A 12,851-nucleotide genomic window follows, 5' to 3' on the forward strand; every position below is an offset into this window, starting at 1 on the left:
ACAGAAAGTTGTTTTTGAATTGAATGTATTCTATTGATTTTTTGTAAAATAACTGTTTAATATGATGCAGAAAATTATGGATCATTCTACTAGGTAGTTAAATTCCTTGCTTTTCTTTTTAGAAGGATTATATAAATGTAAACAGTATTTGGTTAGTTTTTAGACAGCATTATGATGTTTATTTTTATGATTAATTCATTTTTAAATAACCAAGCTATTCTTTTGTTTATTTCATATTTAACAAAAACGTCATCGAAAATGTTAGATATCACTAAACAAATATAACTAAATCAAATTTTGCCTTGGAATTTGACATAACCATTACAAAAATATTAGAAACTAAAACGGGTGTATAAACGCCTTCTAACTTAATGATAATAATAATGGACTCAAATTAAAAATTAGAATTTTACATTATTTACAAAATCTATCTGATTAAAAAAAAGAGAAAATCTTGCAAGAATCTATAAAATTACGAAAACTCAAAACTCATTTCAGAATCAATCGTTTACAAATCTTTTATTGGATTGTGAAAAATTTAATGAAAAGATACTTCTAATATATAATGGGCATTGAAAGGTAGTGGAACTTAATTTAGGTGATTGTAGCTTATTTATTTTTTCATTGCGTTCTTATTAAGAGAGTAATAAACTTTGTATTTTAATAGCTATTATAATAAAACAAAGCTTTAAGAAACCAACTATTCAGTAATTCGGTACGATACTGTACTTTCCATATCGTCATCTCCAGCACACTCATCTTCTACTTCCTGAATTTCTTCATCATCTTCATCGCACTCAGTTTCACTATCTATCAGAGCAGGATTCCTATATGCTTTCAGTTTTTCGTGTGAAGGCAATGCATTTCCTATTGTACAAGATTTATCTTTCAGTCGTTCAGCTGCATGTTTTAACTGAACTACCTTAAGATGTTGAGCTTGTTCAAATTGTAATTTGACGGAAGCTTCCAAGCTTATTGGCTTTACGCTATCAAATTTCGGTGGTGGCTGAGATGCTGAACATAAATCTCGAGCCTTATAATCTGATAATGACTTTTTTGATTCAAACTTATGATTTAATGTCTTGTGAGGCAGAAATCTTGAGTTTGCTTCTACTTTGTCAATTTTACTATACAGCTTCGCAGCATAAATATCCTCAATATCTTCTTCAGTAATTAATGGATGAGATTTTTCTTCGGTTCTAAAACAGTAAATAAATATCTAAATAACTTTTCCTTATGTAAAAAAAAAAATTTCTTTTTCTCTTTGCTTTTCAAAAATTCAAAGTTAACGCTCAAGACATGACCTTAAATATTACCAGCTAACTTAAAAAATTCAATTTGTATAAGAAAATGTTGATAAATTTCTAAAGATGGGTTAGAAGTTGTTTTTACACGGCATTGTAATTGAAAAAAATAAACAATGAAGTAATTAGCATAAAGATTGATTTACCCTTAGAATTTTTCTTTTTAAATTTAAGGCGCGTCAATATCTGTTATTGGCGCCGGGAGCTTTAAGGGCCAATAGCTGGATTCGAACCGGGATCTCCACTTGGGAATCCTGTTCTTTGGTGTAAAGAGAAGTGACATATCCCATGTCACTAAAAATACATATCGTTTAAGAAAAAACATCTGTTGCGAGTATCGGTCTTGACCCGGATTTTATCTTAAGATTGTGGAAATAATTGGATACTTCGATCAATATTCCTAGCAATAGGCTTTTGCAATAGCTAGTTCAAATTAGCTCTCAAATATACTTTTTCTAATCCCTGCTGAAGTATTAATTACAATGCATTAACACTTGCGAAACCAAATTTCAAGGCATGTGCCAGTTAGACATCATGATAAACCTGTCAAGCTAACTTCGTGGGCAAAATTGCTATAATATCTCTTTAACCAACAACATCTAAAATACCTTCTTCTTTTCTTTTTTTTTTGTTTATGTCATTCGTGTGTTTTAACCTTTAAAAACTTTAAAATGTCTGCAATAGTCATTGTCAGAAAAACATCTCATCGGAAGTCTACTAACACTTAAAACAAAGAAAAACCCATAACAAAAAAATAAATATTTTGATTCTTAAAAACCTAAGATTTTAAATCTTATCAATAAAAATAATAATAGTTATAATAATAATAAATTGTCCAAAGTGCACAAATTTAAGAGAACTTACTGAATGAACTTTTTAGAAAATACGGTTCCACTATGAGTTGCTAGAATCTGGAACGGGTTTTCTTCAGAGTCTTTCTTTTCCTCTGTAAACCTATCTTTCTTCATTTGGTCAGGATTCCTGGTCCATTCAAGTGCATTAATTTGGGAAGTTGAAAGCGAAAGTCCAGCCATAACTTCAGACAGATTGGTATTATTAGCATGGTTACGTTTTTCTAATTCAGCTTCAATTTGTTTCTTAATCCTTATTATTTTAGCTCCTTTGTCTCTTAATTTTTCAACTGCTTGCCTAACAAGAAAAGGAAACAAATTATTGAAACTGTCTGGTAGTTGTATAAGGATTGATCGTCAAGAACTGCAAGATACATTTCTAATGTTGAAAAACACCAAACATTGACAGTTTTTTCTCTTTTTTATAAAAGATAAAATTCCCAAATTCTCTTTATAATAAAGAGAAAATCCTACTTTATAACTGTATTTTTTTTTGCATCAACTCAGATCTGACAGATTTCGAGAAAAAAGTTGCCATTTTCATAAATTATTGTTGTTCTTGATCTTTTTGGTGTGGTTACCTTTTTTTTTAACGCTAGAAAGTAAGCAAAAATAAAGGGTTTGATGATGAAACGACATAGTATATACGACTATTTTTTTTTTACTTAAGATAGGAGAATTGAGCAAAGTACATTTTTTACGCAAACATTCACAATAAGAACCCTGAACACTTCCTGTGAACTCATATTTTTTCTCTGGAGGATTCTGGCCACCATTGCCAGCAAAACTGCCAAAAAAAAAATTGTGAATAGAATGTATTTGTTATGACTTGATTTTTATTTTCATTGCAGGAAATCATTCGCTAATGCCCGGCAAAATAAAAAAAAAACAGGTTACTTCTTCAAATCGTTTTAAAACTGTGATCCGTACTTCCCACTCTGAGTCGGAACGCTGAGAAGACTCAGTTTTTTTAAATCGTCCTGCTTCTTTCTATTTTGTCTTTCTTTGTAAACTATCCACTTAATATTGAAATAGAAAATATGTACAAATTCTATTTTTTCTCTAACAAGAGAATAAATGAAGTTTACTCCCATCAGAAATGTTTAAAATTTAATAAGGGAATATAAAGCAATTTAAACAATATTGTATATTCAGGTATCTTTTCAGAACCAAACGTCATCTTTTGTTAGGCCTCTGATCCTGTTATTGGATCAATCAAAAAGTCACTCAGTCAATTAGATCAGAAATACTGGCGAACTAATCAGACTCATAGAAGGTTTCACCCCAGAAACGACCCATAAAAGGAACTATTCTTGGCAGAATTCGAAAAAGAAAAGGCCATAAAGAACCGATTTATTAATTAGAGTAGTACTAATCGTTGTTAATGCATTACGATGTAACTACTACTGTGGTGTGGTTTCTGTCAAAAACATTATTTCTATTGGCCATTGAAACTTACAAAAACTTAAGATTTTTTTATTAAACTTAATTTCTTCTAAATAAGAAGTGGTGTGAAAGATTATAATTGAGGTTATGATGTTCTGTCTCATCTTCTGCTCTTGGTGAATGAGAAAAGATATATCTTCTGGTTGTGAACTGATAGGATGGCGAGGACGGAAAGGAAACATCATTAAAATTCAACATAAGCCTTTAAATTTTATAATGCTTAACGTAACAAATATTAGATCTTAAGCTTATTAAACTATTGAGTGAGTTATCCAGATTAGCAACAATGTCAGAAGTGAATTGAGAAAAAATTTTCTAGATTTTTTTTTCTGGCCTATATCTCGTTCTAACATACTTCTACATATATGGTCAATGTTCTGTTTCCTTGATGATGTAGGCAATTTTACCGAATAGACCTGAGACGTGCCTCGATCTGAGTAAGAGATTAATTCCGTAAGCATACAGGTTCTCTCAGGAGGCAATGTCGACAAAGTAGTCATCTGCAAATTCTGCTGAGAGACGGAGGAAACTGCATAACACCTCCTGGCTGATTGTTAGACGTTAATTACTAAATATTTCGACACCTGGGAAGCTACCAAATACTGGTGGACAATATAATTTCCCTAGAATCCCTTTAGATTGAGATTTCTCAGAGTATTGTAGGGTATCGACTTAGGTATGATAGGTCTTGCAGGTTCAGTTAGATTGAATAGAGGTACTTTATTTAAGTCTGAGAATCAAAAATCATTACTCCTCTTAAGATTAAAGCAAGTCACACAAAGCTGGAAAAAATCGATATAATTTTAAAACCGTGAATCTTGTTCTAAGAACACCAGGCAGCGGTTTTTTTCTTAGAAGGCTAAGCCGAAGCCTAGCTTTATTGGGTTACGAGCCATCCCCTTATGAACTGGACTGAGTTCCTTTGTTATCTAAAAAGATTCTCATTACATTCATACATCCATTTGAGATTCAAGTTTGAACTTCTGGATGAATAAGAACTATCTTTTACGAGGAGGTGATAGCAAAAACATAATATTCATAACGTTTTGCAAGAGGATTTTACCAAAGCTTTTAGAGAAGTAACCCCAACAGACCGTCTGAATAAGTTCCTTAATGCCAACACCATCTAATTCAGGGATCTATGAGACAACTTGTGATTCTAATTACAGAAAAGCTATCCTCGAAAAAATAAATTTAAGACGAAAATATCCAATTAGGCGTTCTAGATGCACCTTATTGAAGAAAACATGCTAATCGAAAGTGACAAATGAGTAGCTTGAAAATAAGAACTAAATATTTTATTTACTGAATTTAACTTATTGTACGCTTAGTTTCCTTTCATATGGAGTCATTTTAAATTTATGATTGTTAGGAACATGTTTGCAACGTTACATTCATAACCGTCAAATACTTCATTGTGCTTAGTAATACCTTACATATTTCAAAAGGATTTTTTTCCGTGCAAGATATAGAGAAGTTCATCATACTTTTTATACTGAAGACTTGAGTTTCACGATAAGTAAAAGGACAACAGAAATATCTTATGAGGATATAAGAACTTCAGCTTCAGTTCAGTGATCCGCGGACAAACATTCTCATCTTTAGATTCAATCTCTCACACTAAGTGGTAGCTCATGAAGACATGTTAAATCATCCGTCACTCAGTCAATATAGTCCCAGGGCATTAAGATATATAATGTATTTTCTAGACCGCAGTGTAAGTTATTTTAAAACTCTCCACTACTTGTCTTGTTCATTAATAAAATAAATAAATAAATAAAAAATCACAAGGCTTCACCTATTTTTAAGCAGATTGTTTTGCCTTTCCAGCATTTCTAAGAGTATACATTTGGTAAGCACTGATAAATCTTCCACTTTTTCATTTGTTGCACTTTTATTTTTTGTTCCAACTTTTTGCATTTAAAGGAGGATATCTACCAAAAAATAAAATAAATAAATCAAAGTTAGTTTTCCCGCTTTAAAGTAAATACTCCTACTTAATACTCACAGTGATAATTGTGTAATTGCGTATCACTCCTTAACATACTTTTAAAAATCGTAGGCTTCACTTGACCAGGTTAAAAACATGATTTTATAAAATGTAATATTATTTTGTTAAAAATTGCCTTTTTATTTTTCACAACTTAAAATAATTTTATTTTCAATTCAAAGTGTAAAATGTTTTATATTATAAAGAAAATATTTGATTACATTTACGTTACTAATTTTGAGAATGATTAACAGTAGAACTTCAATTACTTATTTTTTTTGTTCTTCTATTTTAGGACCATTGACCTCCTAACATCTGTGTAAAGCTCTAGTAGGTTTTGTTGAGCGGAGTTAGTACACTTGGGCGACTAGTAGGCGTAACTGAAAAATTGGTTGTTGTGCAGATGTTAATATTTCGTTATGTTCTTAGTGTAATAAGACATTAATTATATCATGTCCAAGCAGAATGAAAGAAGCTATGCTCAAACCTACAAATTAGTTGTTGTAGGAGGGGGAGGCGTCGGGAAATCAGCAATAACAATTCAATTTATTCAGGTAAAATGATAAAAAATCGTAACTTACTCACTTCCAAAGTCCTTTTGAAAATTATAGGAAAGGTTAGCAATTAAAATTTTATATTGGAACAAAGTAAATAATATACCTAAGGTTCTATTAAAGATGATAATGTATGCTAAAAAGTAGAATTTTGTTTTTCCTTCCAAAACATTTTTCACTTAATTTCATTTTATTTAGTACAAATGCTATTTATGTTTACCTTATATGGTAATTGCTTTGTTAATTATCTAATAAGTTTTTATTGCTAATCCATTCACTTTAAAATGTGAATCATGCAAGAGATTTTTCATAACATTTGTTTTTAGGTAAAATCACTATTTATTTTAGGTGTGTTATTACATAAAAACTTAATTTTTTCCAATTTCAGAGTTACTTTGTTACTGATTATGATCCCACAATTGAAGATTCTTATACTAAACAATGTGTTATTGACGACGTACCCGCAAAATTAGATAGTAAGTGTATTTAACTGTAATTTTCATTCATAGATGTTTGTTATTTGAATAAATATTATAGTCTATATGTTCAGTTTTAGACACGGCTGGACAGGAAGAGTTTAGTGCCATGAGAGAACAGTATATGAGATCTGGCGAAGGGTTTCTGCTGGTATTCGCAATTACAGATAGAGCAAGTTTTGACGAAATGTATAAATTTCATAAGCAGATATTAAGAGTCAAAGATAGGGATGAATTTCCAATGTTAATGGTTGGAAATAAAGCAGATTTGGAACACCAAAGAATAGTAAGAGCTCGTTTTTGTTTGTATTTGCTCGTATTTTGAATTACTTTATTAGTGATTTTTTGGTGCTTAAATTCAAGAATAGTTACAATATAGTATTAATATTATCTTTATTATTTTTGAGATTTTAATATCTAGTAATAACCCTTTTGTTAATAAGAAAATTGAAAATGTCGTGTTTTATTGCACATTTTGCCCATATCTGTTTTGAATTACTTTATTATTGCTGTAATACTTTCCTCTTACAAGGTATTTTTCTTAGTAAAGTCGATATCACATCTACATTTGTAATGTACAGTACCTAAATTGATTAATTTCGACCTAATATTTTACCATAACAGCTTGAATAAATCACAAGGACGTTAACTTTTTCTGGTCTCTTTTGTAAACTCTATCCTCTTAAAAGTAGTAGCGTTTTCATTTGGTTTAGTTTCTCATAAGATGTTTAAACAATACTGGGTCGTCAAAAATAAAAAAAAAAAACTAATTGAATATATATATATCTTTATTTTGCTTATGTACAATATATAATTGATTGTTTCGTTTAAAGATATCACAAACAGAAGCCCAAACCTTGGCTGGGGAGCTAAGGATACCATATATCGAATGCAGTGCAAAATTACGAATGAACGTTGACCAGGCTTTTCATGAATTAGTAAGAATCGTAAGAAAGTTTCAAGCTTCTGAAAGGCCAGTGCTAGGACCAGCACATCACACGGCAAGAAGGAAATGCATTATTTTATAGGTATTTTCTTTGTTTATTTTCACCCTCATTATATTCAAACTGAATTATATGATATTATTTTACTACTTTTTAATGCTGGAAAATGGACTAAAAAAAAAAAAAAAACTCGCTTGAACGTAAGTAATAATAAGGACCATAAAATTAAATTATACGAGTATATCCAATTTGACGAATTAGCTAAAAATAAAAAATGAATAATGGTTTCTGTTATAATGAACAATAAACTAATGAATAGTTTAAAAAATACAGTTATTTATGTTAAATTATTAATAAACAGAAGTCACAGTAGAAAATTGATCTACAATTCTCACAGGGTATTAAATTTGAATATTTTTCCTTTATAATAATTTTTTTTTTTTGCAAAACGAAAGAAACTTCTTTCTAGCAACGCTCACACTTCTTTTGTTTTAAAATTAATTATAATTTTGTATTTTAAATTTTTCCTCACTTAAATTTCTGGTTTCAAGATAATACTTTAAAAAGAAACAAAAATAATCATTCAAGGTGGGGAGGTATATGACGCACAAGGAAGAAGAAATTGTTTTTTCACCCGGAATTTATAAAAAATTGTATTTTATTTTATTCCTTTCCTTAGTCATCATTCGCGATAGTTATTTCAGTGACATGACATTATCATTCAAGCAATATTAACATCCAAGTAATTAATATCTGTTGAGTAAACGACAGAATGAATAAATCTCATTTAATACATGGCTTTCAGTACATTGGTTTTGTGATTGATAACATACAAATTTCAAAGTAATTGGAGTTATTAGAACAGTGTCCATCGATCGGAGCTCGGATGATTTGTTGAAATTCTTATCTCTCATTGCGCCTGTACCAATCCGAGGTTTTATTGAGCACACCTGTTGTCAAAATTGATAAACGTTTGTGTTTATAAAGTAGTACATGCGTCTGATTTTTAATATTGGGTTTGTATTAATTTTTTTAAGCACCTTTGCACGCCATATGGAAAAGAGACATTCGTTACTTGTCAATCTTTATTAAATCTTGATTAGAGAGCAGTGAAATAGTAGTTTCGATTGGGAAAGATTGTCAGTTTTTAGAAAGATATATATTCTTTTTTTTAAAGAGACTTTTCAAATAAGGGTACAATTTTCGCTATGAAAAACCTTTAAAACATTGATTTGAATTTAATTATTTCTTCCGCGACTGGACTGTGGTCAGACAAGGGCCTGTGCTTTCTCTAAAATAGTTGCTGTTAATTCCACTTAGTACTTTTTCCCTTCAGATCTCCTGTTTCCGAATCGCGTTAGACACCTATCTAACGAAGAAATGGTTGGAACTATAATTTATTTTTACCCAGTTTTTCGCTGATGAATATTTTTAGGATCCTTTCATGTGATATTCTCTAAATTTTTACTTCCAATCTCCACAATCAGAATTCTTAAATATGCACTAACTGAATCGGTTTACTAGCTACAGGCAGTCTCACTTCGCTTTCCTTAAACATGCCATTTTTAGCCTAGACTTCGTTCATAGGTATTAAATTAGTTTACCGTCTTGAAATTGTAGCCACTATATTTACCCTGTTTGCACAGCTTTCTTTGTCATCTTGTTTCTGAATATTAAGAATTTAATGCATTTTAGAAATAAATCTGTTTAAAATACAGTGTGAGAACGTTCTGATTGCAGAGGTATAAAGATTGTACTTATCATAACCTCAGCATGAATTTGTGTCATACCATTTTGTTAAGAATTTTTTTTTTTATAGAATTTTTTTTAAAAAAGATATTCATTCATTTATATAATTTCGGGTAGAAGGTCAGATAGACTGATTGTTTTTGAAAATATACTTAATACTTAAAATAAATTTGAGGTTTTTCGGAAATGACCAGAAATTTTTTGTTCCCGTACTTTCGCGCACCTTGATGCCCTTCATTAGTCTAGCACCTTCTTTAGAGTTGGAAAGAAGAATACGTTTCAAAAAGGTATAAGAGAAGTGGCGAGCATTCATTCTTCTGTCGGGCTCTTGAGGAATAAATTCACTAAGTTTTAAGTTCCCCTTTGTCCGAAGATGGAGGCTAACAGTATTCTGGACATTACGAAATCTCCTCCGAATGCTTAGGTACTTGCGATTTGACATGATAGCACATATTACAAGTTCCAACATTTATATAATATATATATTTGTGAAATTTGTAATTGATTTAAATGAGTAAAATATTGCTTTAAAAAAAAAATATTGTTAATGTACTTCAGATTATATATAGATATATATTTGCGTATGTAGTACGTGTAATGTACTATAGAATAAAACACCAATGTATAGACAATGGACTTAAAAATAACTGTATTAATTGTATGACTTATCTCCGGTTAATTTCCCCATTAATAATGAATTTTGAATATTAATGGACTGGTGAGCCCTGAGCGTTATTTTAGTAAAAATTTTAATATGATTTTGATCAGCTCATTTAAATGAGTGATTTTTTTTAAATTTTGTTAATGTACTTCAGAGCATATAAAGTCTCAAGAGCACACTGTATTTACTTAACTGGAGTTTAGACATTATCAGTGCCATAAGATGTTCATTTTTATTCAATACAATTTATTGATGACTTTTTTACTATATTTATATTCAAGTACAACTAACTTATAATTTATGTATGCGTTTGGCCCTTTGTATGGCGCTTTCATATTATTGATTCAAACAATTAATTTTGTTTTTATTTTTATCTTGCAATTATTAAAGTTAAAAATTATTTGCTAATCTTAACAACGATAAATAATAATAATAAAAAAAAGTAGAAGTAGTTAAATTTATTATTCATTCCCCTAATGAAACTAATTTTTTTTCTATGAATTAATTCATTAAAAGAATTGTTACCACGTAATACATTAAAGATTTTATTATGTGTTCATTGCTAATTTTTGCATAAGCTTTCAGCAAAATTCAAAAATGTGTTTAAATATGCATGTGAAGTAGATAAATTTAGCATTACTTTTTTTGGAAGGACAACTATTTAGCAATTTAGAATTTGTGATCCCTCAAACTAAAATTGTATTCAGTTACTTATAACTTAGATTTAAAGGCCAAATTTAAGAAAATTCACATCATAATGGAAAGATTTTTTTTTTGTAATCTGAGAGTCCTTCACCAATATCAGGATAAAAACCCTTAGGATTGGTCTTCCCATTACAAGTGCCTTCATATTTCATTTATTATATAACTTTAAATTCTAAAACACATAAGTGGGCCAAAAATGAGGTATAAGAGAATTTAAGAAAAATTGCTATTTGATTTATAAAGTGCATTATTGTTGATAAATAAACGACTAAAATTAACAGACTAATTTTGTCTTTTTAATTTCATTCCTGTTTAATTTCTTCTTCTTTTTTTATCTTCGTTTAGCATAGATGAGAAAGAAGATATTTTTAGGTTATTACTGTATCAATATAAAATATATTTATTTTGAATTTTAGATTTTAATTTTTTTATTCAGAGCTTGCGAGAAGTTAGATTAAAAATATTACTTTTTTCCTTACCGCCCTTTCTAAAAACATTCATGTTTTATGAGGAAAATAATTCTCTTTTAGCGTTTTCATTGAATTATATTAATACTTCTGAAATTATATTCCCTGAGAAGTAGAAGTTTTAGAGGTTTGATGTGTACTATTTGGATATATGTAAACTTCCGTCTCATTTCGGCTTCTTGTTGCTCGAAAGAGAAAGAATTTGGATCAAATTTTTAAAATGGAGGTTTGTAGCTCATGTCCAATATGTAGGTTTTACTATCAGAGAAAGTAAGATAAGCTCAGTTTAAGCGAAATTGATTCCTACGCGAAGATCTCGGATTCGAATCTAACGACTAGCTCTTGAACTGCCTCCTTTCTTAGAGCTTCTACCATCCAAAGTCCGGTGATAGAGACTATTGTCTATAGCGAGACATGATACTTTGCGGAGGCTCCAGTACACTGAAAAAAGCACTGGGCACAAATAACTTCAAATGTTCTTGCAGCTCAAATTTAACAATAATAATAATAAATCATTATTCTCGTGTGGCACAAGGAACGAGGTAGTGGGCGCTAATAACAGCTGTTGATGCGCCAAAAAATAAATTATTATTGAAAAACAAAAATTAGAATATGTATAATTGGAAAAGCAGTTGTTCAAAGATTGAAGAATTGATTCTCGGGATTAACAATTACCAATGTAGAACTTGAAGATTTATTAAGTGGGACGTTATTAATATAATGATGTTCAATACATTTAAAATCGCGCAAGCGCAATTTCTAAAGCCGAGTCCAACTTTTTTTCATTGCGCGAAATCGTAAACAAATGAGCTGGAGCAAACCGGGATGATAATTAAAATTCGTCGTAGTGATTCTTATTCAGTTCTGGTATTGAATTAGGATGGTTCAATAAATTACAAGCTCAATGTTTCGAAATTTTTAGAGGTTATTAATATTTAGTTCCTCAAATCATATTAGAATAACTACTGATATTCTTGCTATGGAAGGTTTTCTTAGTATATAGGATATAAAATGCGAAACATGTAATGTTACACCAAATACAGCAAAAATGATGGCAGATTAATGAAGTACCACTCAAAACCCGATTGAAAGAGTTTGTATCGATTTCTTGGACACGCAAAAATGTGATTTATTTTAAGATAAAGATTCATTTTCTACCAGCTGGAAATTTCTTATATTTGAAGACCCCAACGTCTGCATTTGGAAAGCAACTTAGGAAATTCTCTATGAATCTTACTTTGGTATTCTTCATAATCAAAGTATAATTAATGTCTAAGAAATAGGGAAGGGATTAGCGATGCGGTTAGCGTATTGGATCCCCACGCGGAGGTCCCGGGTTCGAATCCAGCTGCTGACCCTTAGATTTTCTCTTCCTAGGAGCTTCTTTCAGCTCACTGTCCGGTGGATAGTGTTGTCTGTAACGAGAGAACACTGTCCGGAGGCCGGCAGTGCATTGAAAAAGCTCCGGGCGCCAATAACCTTAGATGTTGACGCGCCTTAAATTAAAAAAAAAAAGTCTAAGAAATTTTGTCATTCTTATTTGATAACCCACGTACAAAGCTTGCTTACCATCCACATAGCAACATCGCAGTGTTTGCCCCATAAAAACCGACATCAAAAAGACTTTCATGACGAAATTTATAAAGGCCTCAATTTATAACCCTCAATTTTGTATGGCGAACCACGGGGGGGGGACGCATTGCA

The 12,851-nt window shown here is 30.5% G+C and overlaps 2 protein-coding genes across 3 annotated transcripts; one reads left to right on the forward strand and one right to left on the reverse strand.

Moving 5' to 3' along the window:
* Positions 1 to 206: 206 nt before the first annotated feature.
* On the reverse strand, positions 207 to 5,803 carry LOC141460435 (uncharacterized). 2 transcript variants are annotated; one of them, XM_074140435.1, is made up of 4 exons: positions 5,649 to 5,803; positions 5,400 to 5,535; positions 2,169 to 2,453; positions 207 to 1,199 (listed from the first exon to the last, which is right to left on the reverse strand). In XM_074140435.1, the coding sequence occupies exons 2-4, from the start codon at positions 5,519 to 5,521 to the stop codon at positions 701 to 703; spliced, it is 906 nt and encodes a 301-aa protein (XP_073996536.1). In that variant the 5' UTR covers positions 5,522 to 5,535; positions 5,649 to 5,803; the 3' UTR covers positions 207 to 700. The 2 variants fall into 2 exon arrangements, with proteins under 2 accessions (XP_073996536.1, XP_073996531.1); XM_074140430.1 differs by having other exon boundaries at positions 5,610 to 5,763.
* Positions 5,804 to 5,891: 88 nt separating this feature from the next.
* Positions 5,892 to 10,966, forward strand: Ras64B (ras-like protein 2). The gene is made up of 4 exons (XM_074140494.1): positions 5,892 to 6,145; positions 6,534 to 6,621; positions 6,696 to 6,907; positions 7,455 to 10,966. The coding sequence occupies exons 1-4, from the start codon at positions 6,044 to 6,046 to the stop codon at positions 7,647 to 7,649; spliced, it is 597 nt and encodes a 198-aa protein (XP_073996595.1). The 5' UTR covers positions 5,892 to 6,043; the 3' UTR covers positions 7,650 to 10,966.
* The last annotated feature ends 1,885 nt before the right edge of the window (positions 10,967 to 12,851 follow it).

This window comes from Rhodnius prolixus, unplaced genomic scaffold, assembly GCF_049639745.1.
Source record: "Rhodnius prolixus isolate KJV_2025 unplaced genomic scaffold, Rpr scaffold_1, whole genome shotgun sequence".
NCBI lineage: Eukaryota > Metazoa > Arthropoda > Insecta > Hemiptera > Reduviidae > Rhodnius > Rhodnius prolixus.

What these genes read in the sequence shown, in the direction of transcription:
- Ras64B (XM_074140494.1), top strand. Translation starts at nt 6,044, where the DNA reads ATGTCCAAGCAGAATGAAAGAAGCTATGCTCAAACCTACAAATTAGTT. An exon ending in TAACAATTCAATTTATTCAG is followed by an intron (nt 6,146 to 6,533) that starts GTAAAATGATAA and finishes TTCCAATTTCAG; the next exon opens with AGTTACTTTGTTACTGATTA. An exon ending in CGTACCCGCAAAATTAGATA is followed by an intron (nt 6,622 to 6,695) that starts GTAAGTGTATTT and finishes CTATATGTTCAG; the next exon opens with TTTTAGACACGGCTGGACAG.
- LOC141460435 (XM_074140435.1), bottom strand. Translation starts at nt 5,521, where the DNA reads ATGCAAAAAGTTGGAACAAAAAATAAAAGTGCAACAAATGAAAAAGTG. An exon ending in AACAATCTGCTTAAAAATAG is followed by an intron (nt 2,454 to 5,399) that starts GTGAAGCCTTGT and finishes TTTTCTTGTTAG; the next exon opens with GCAAGCAGTTGAAAAATTAA. An exon ending in TTTTCTAAAAAGTTCATTCA is followed by an intron (nt 1,200 to 2,168) that starts GTAAGTTCTCTT and finishes TTACTGTTTTAG; the next exon opens with AACCGAAGAAAAATCTCATC.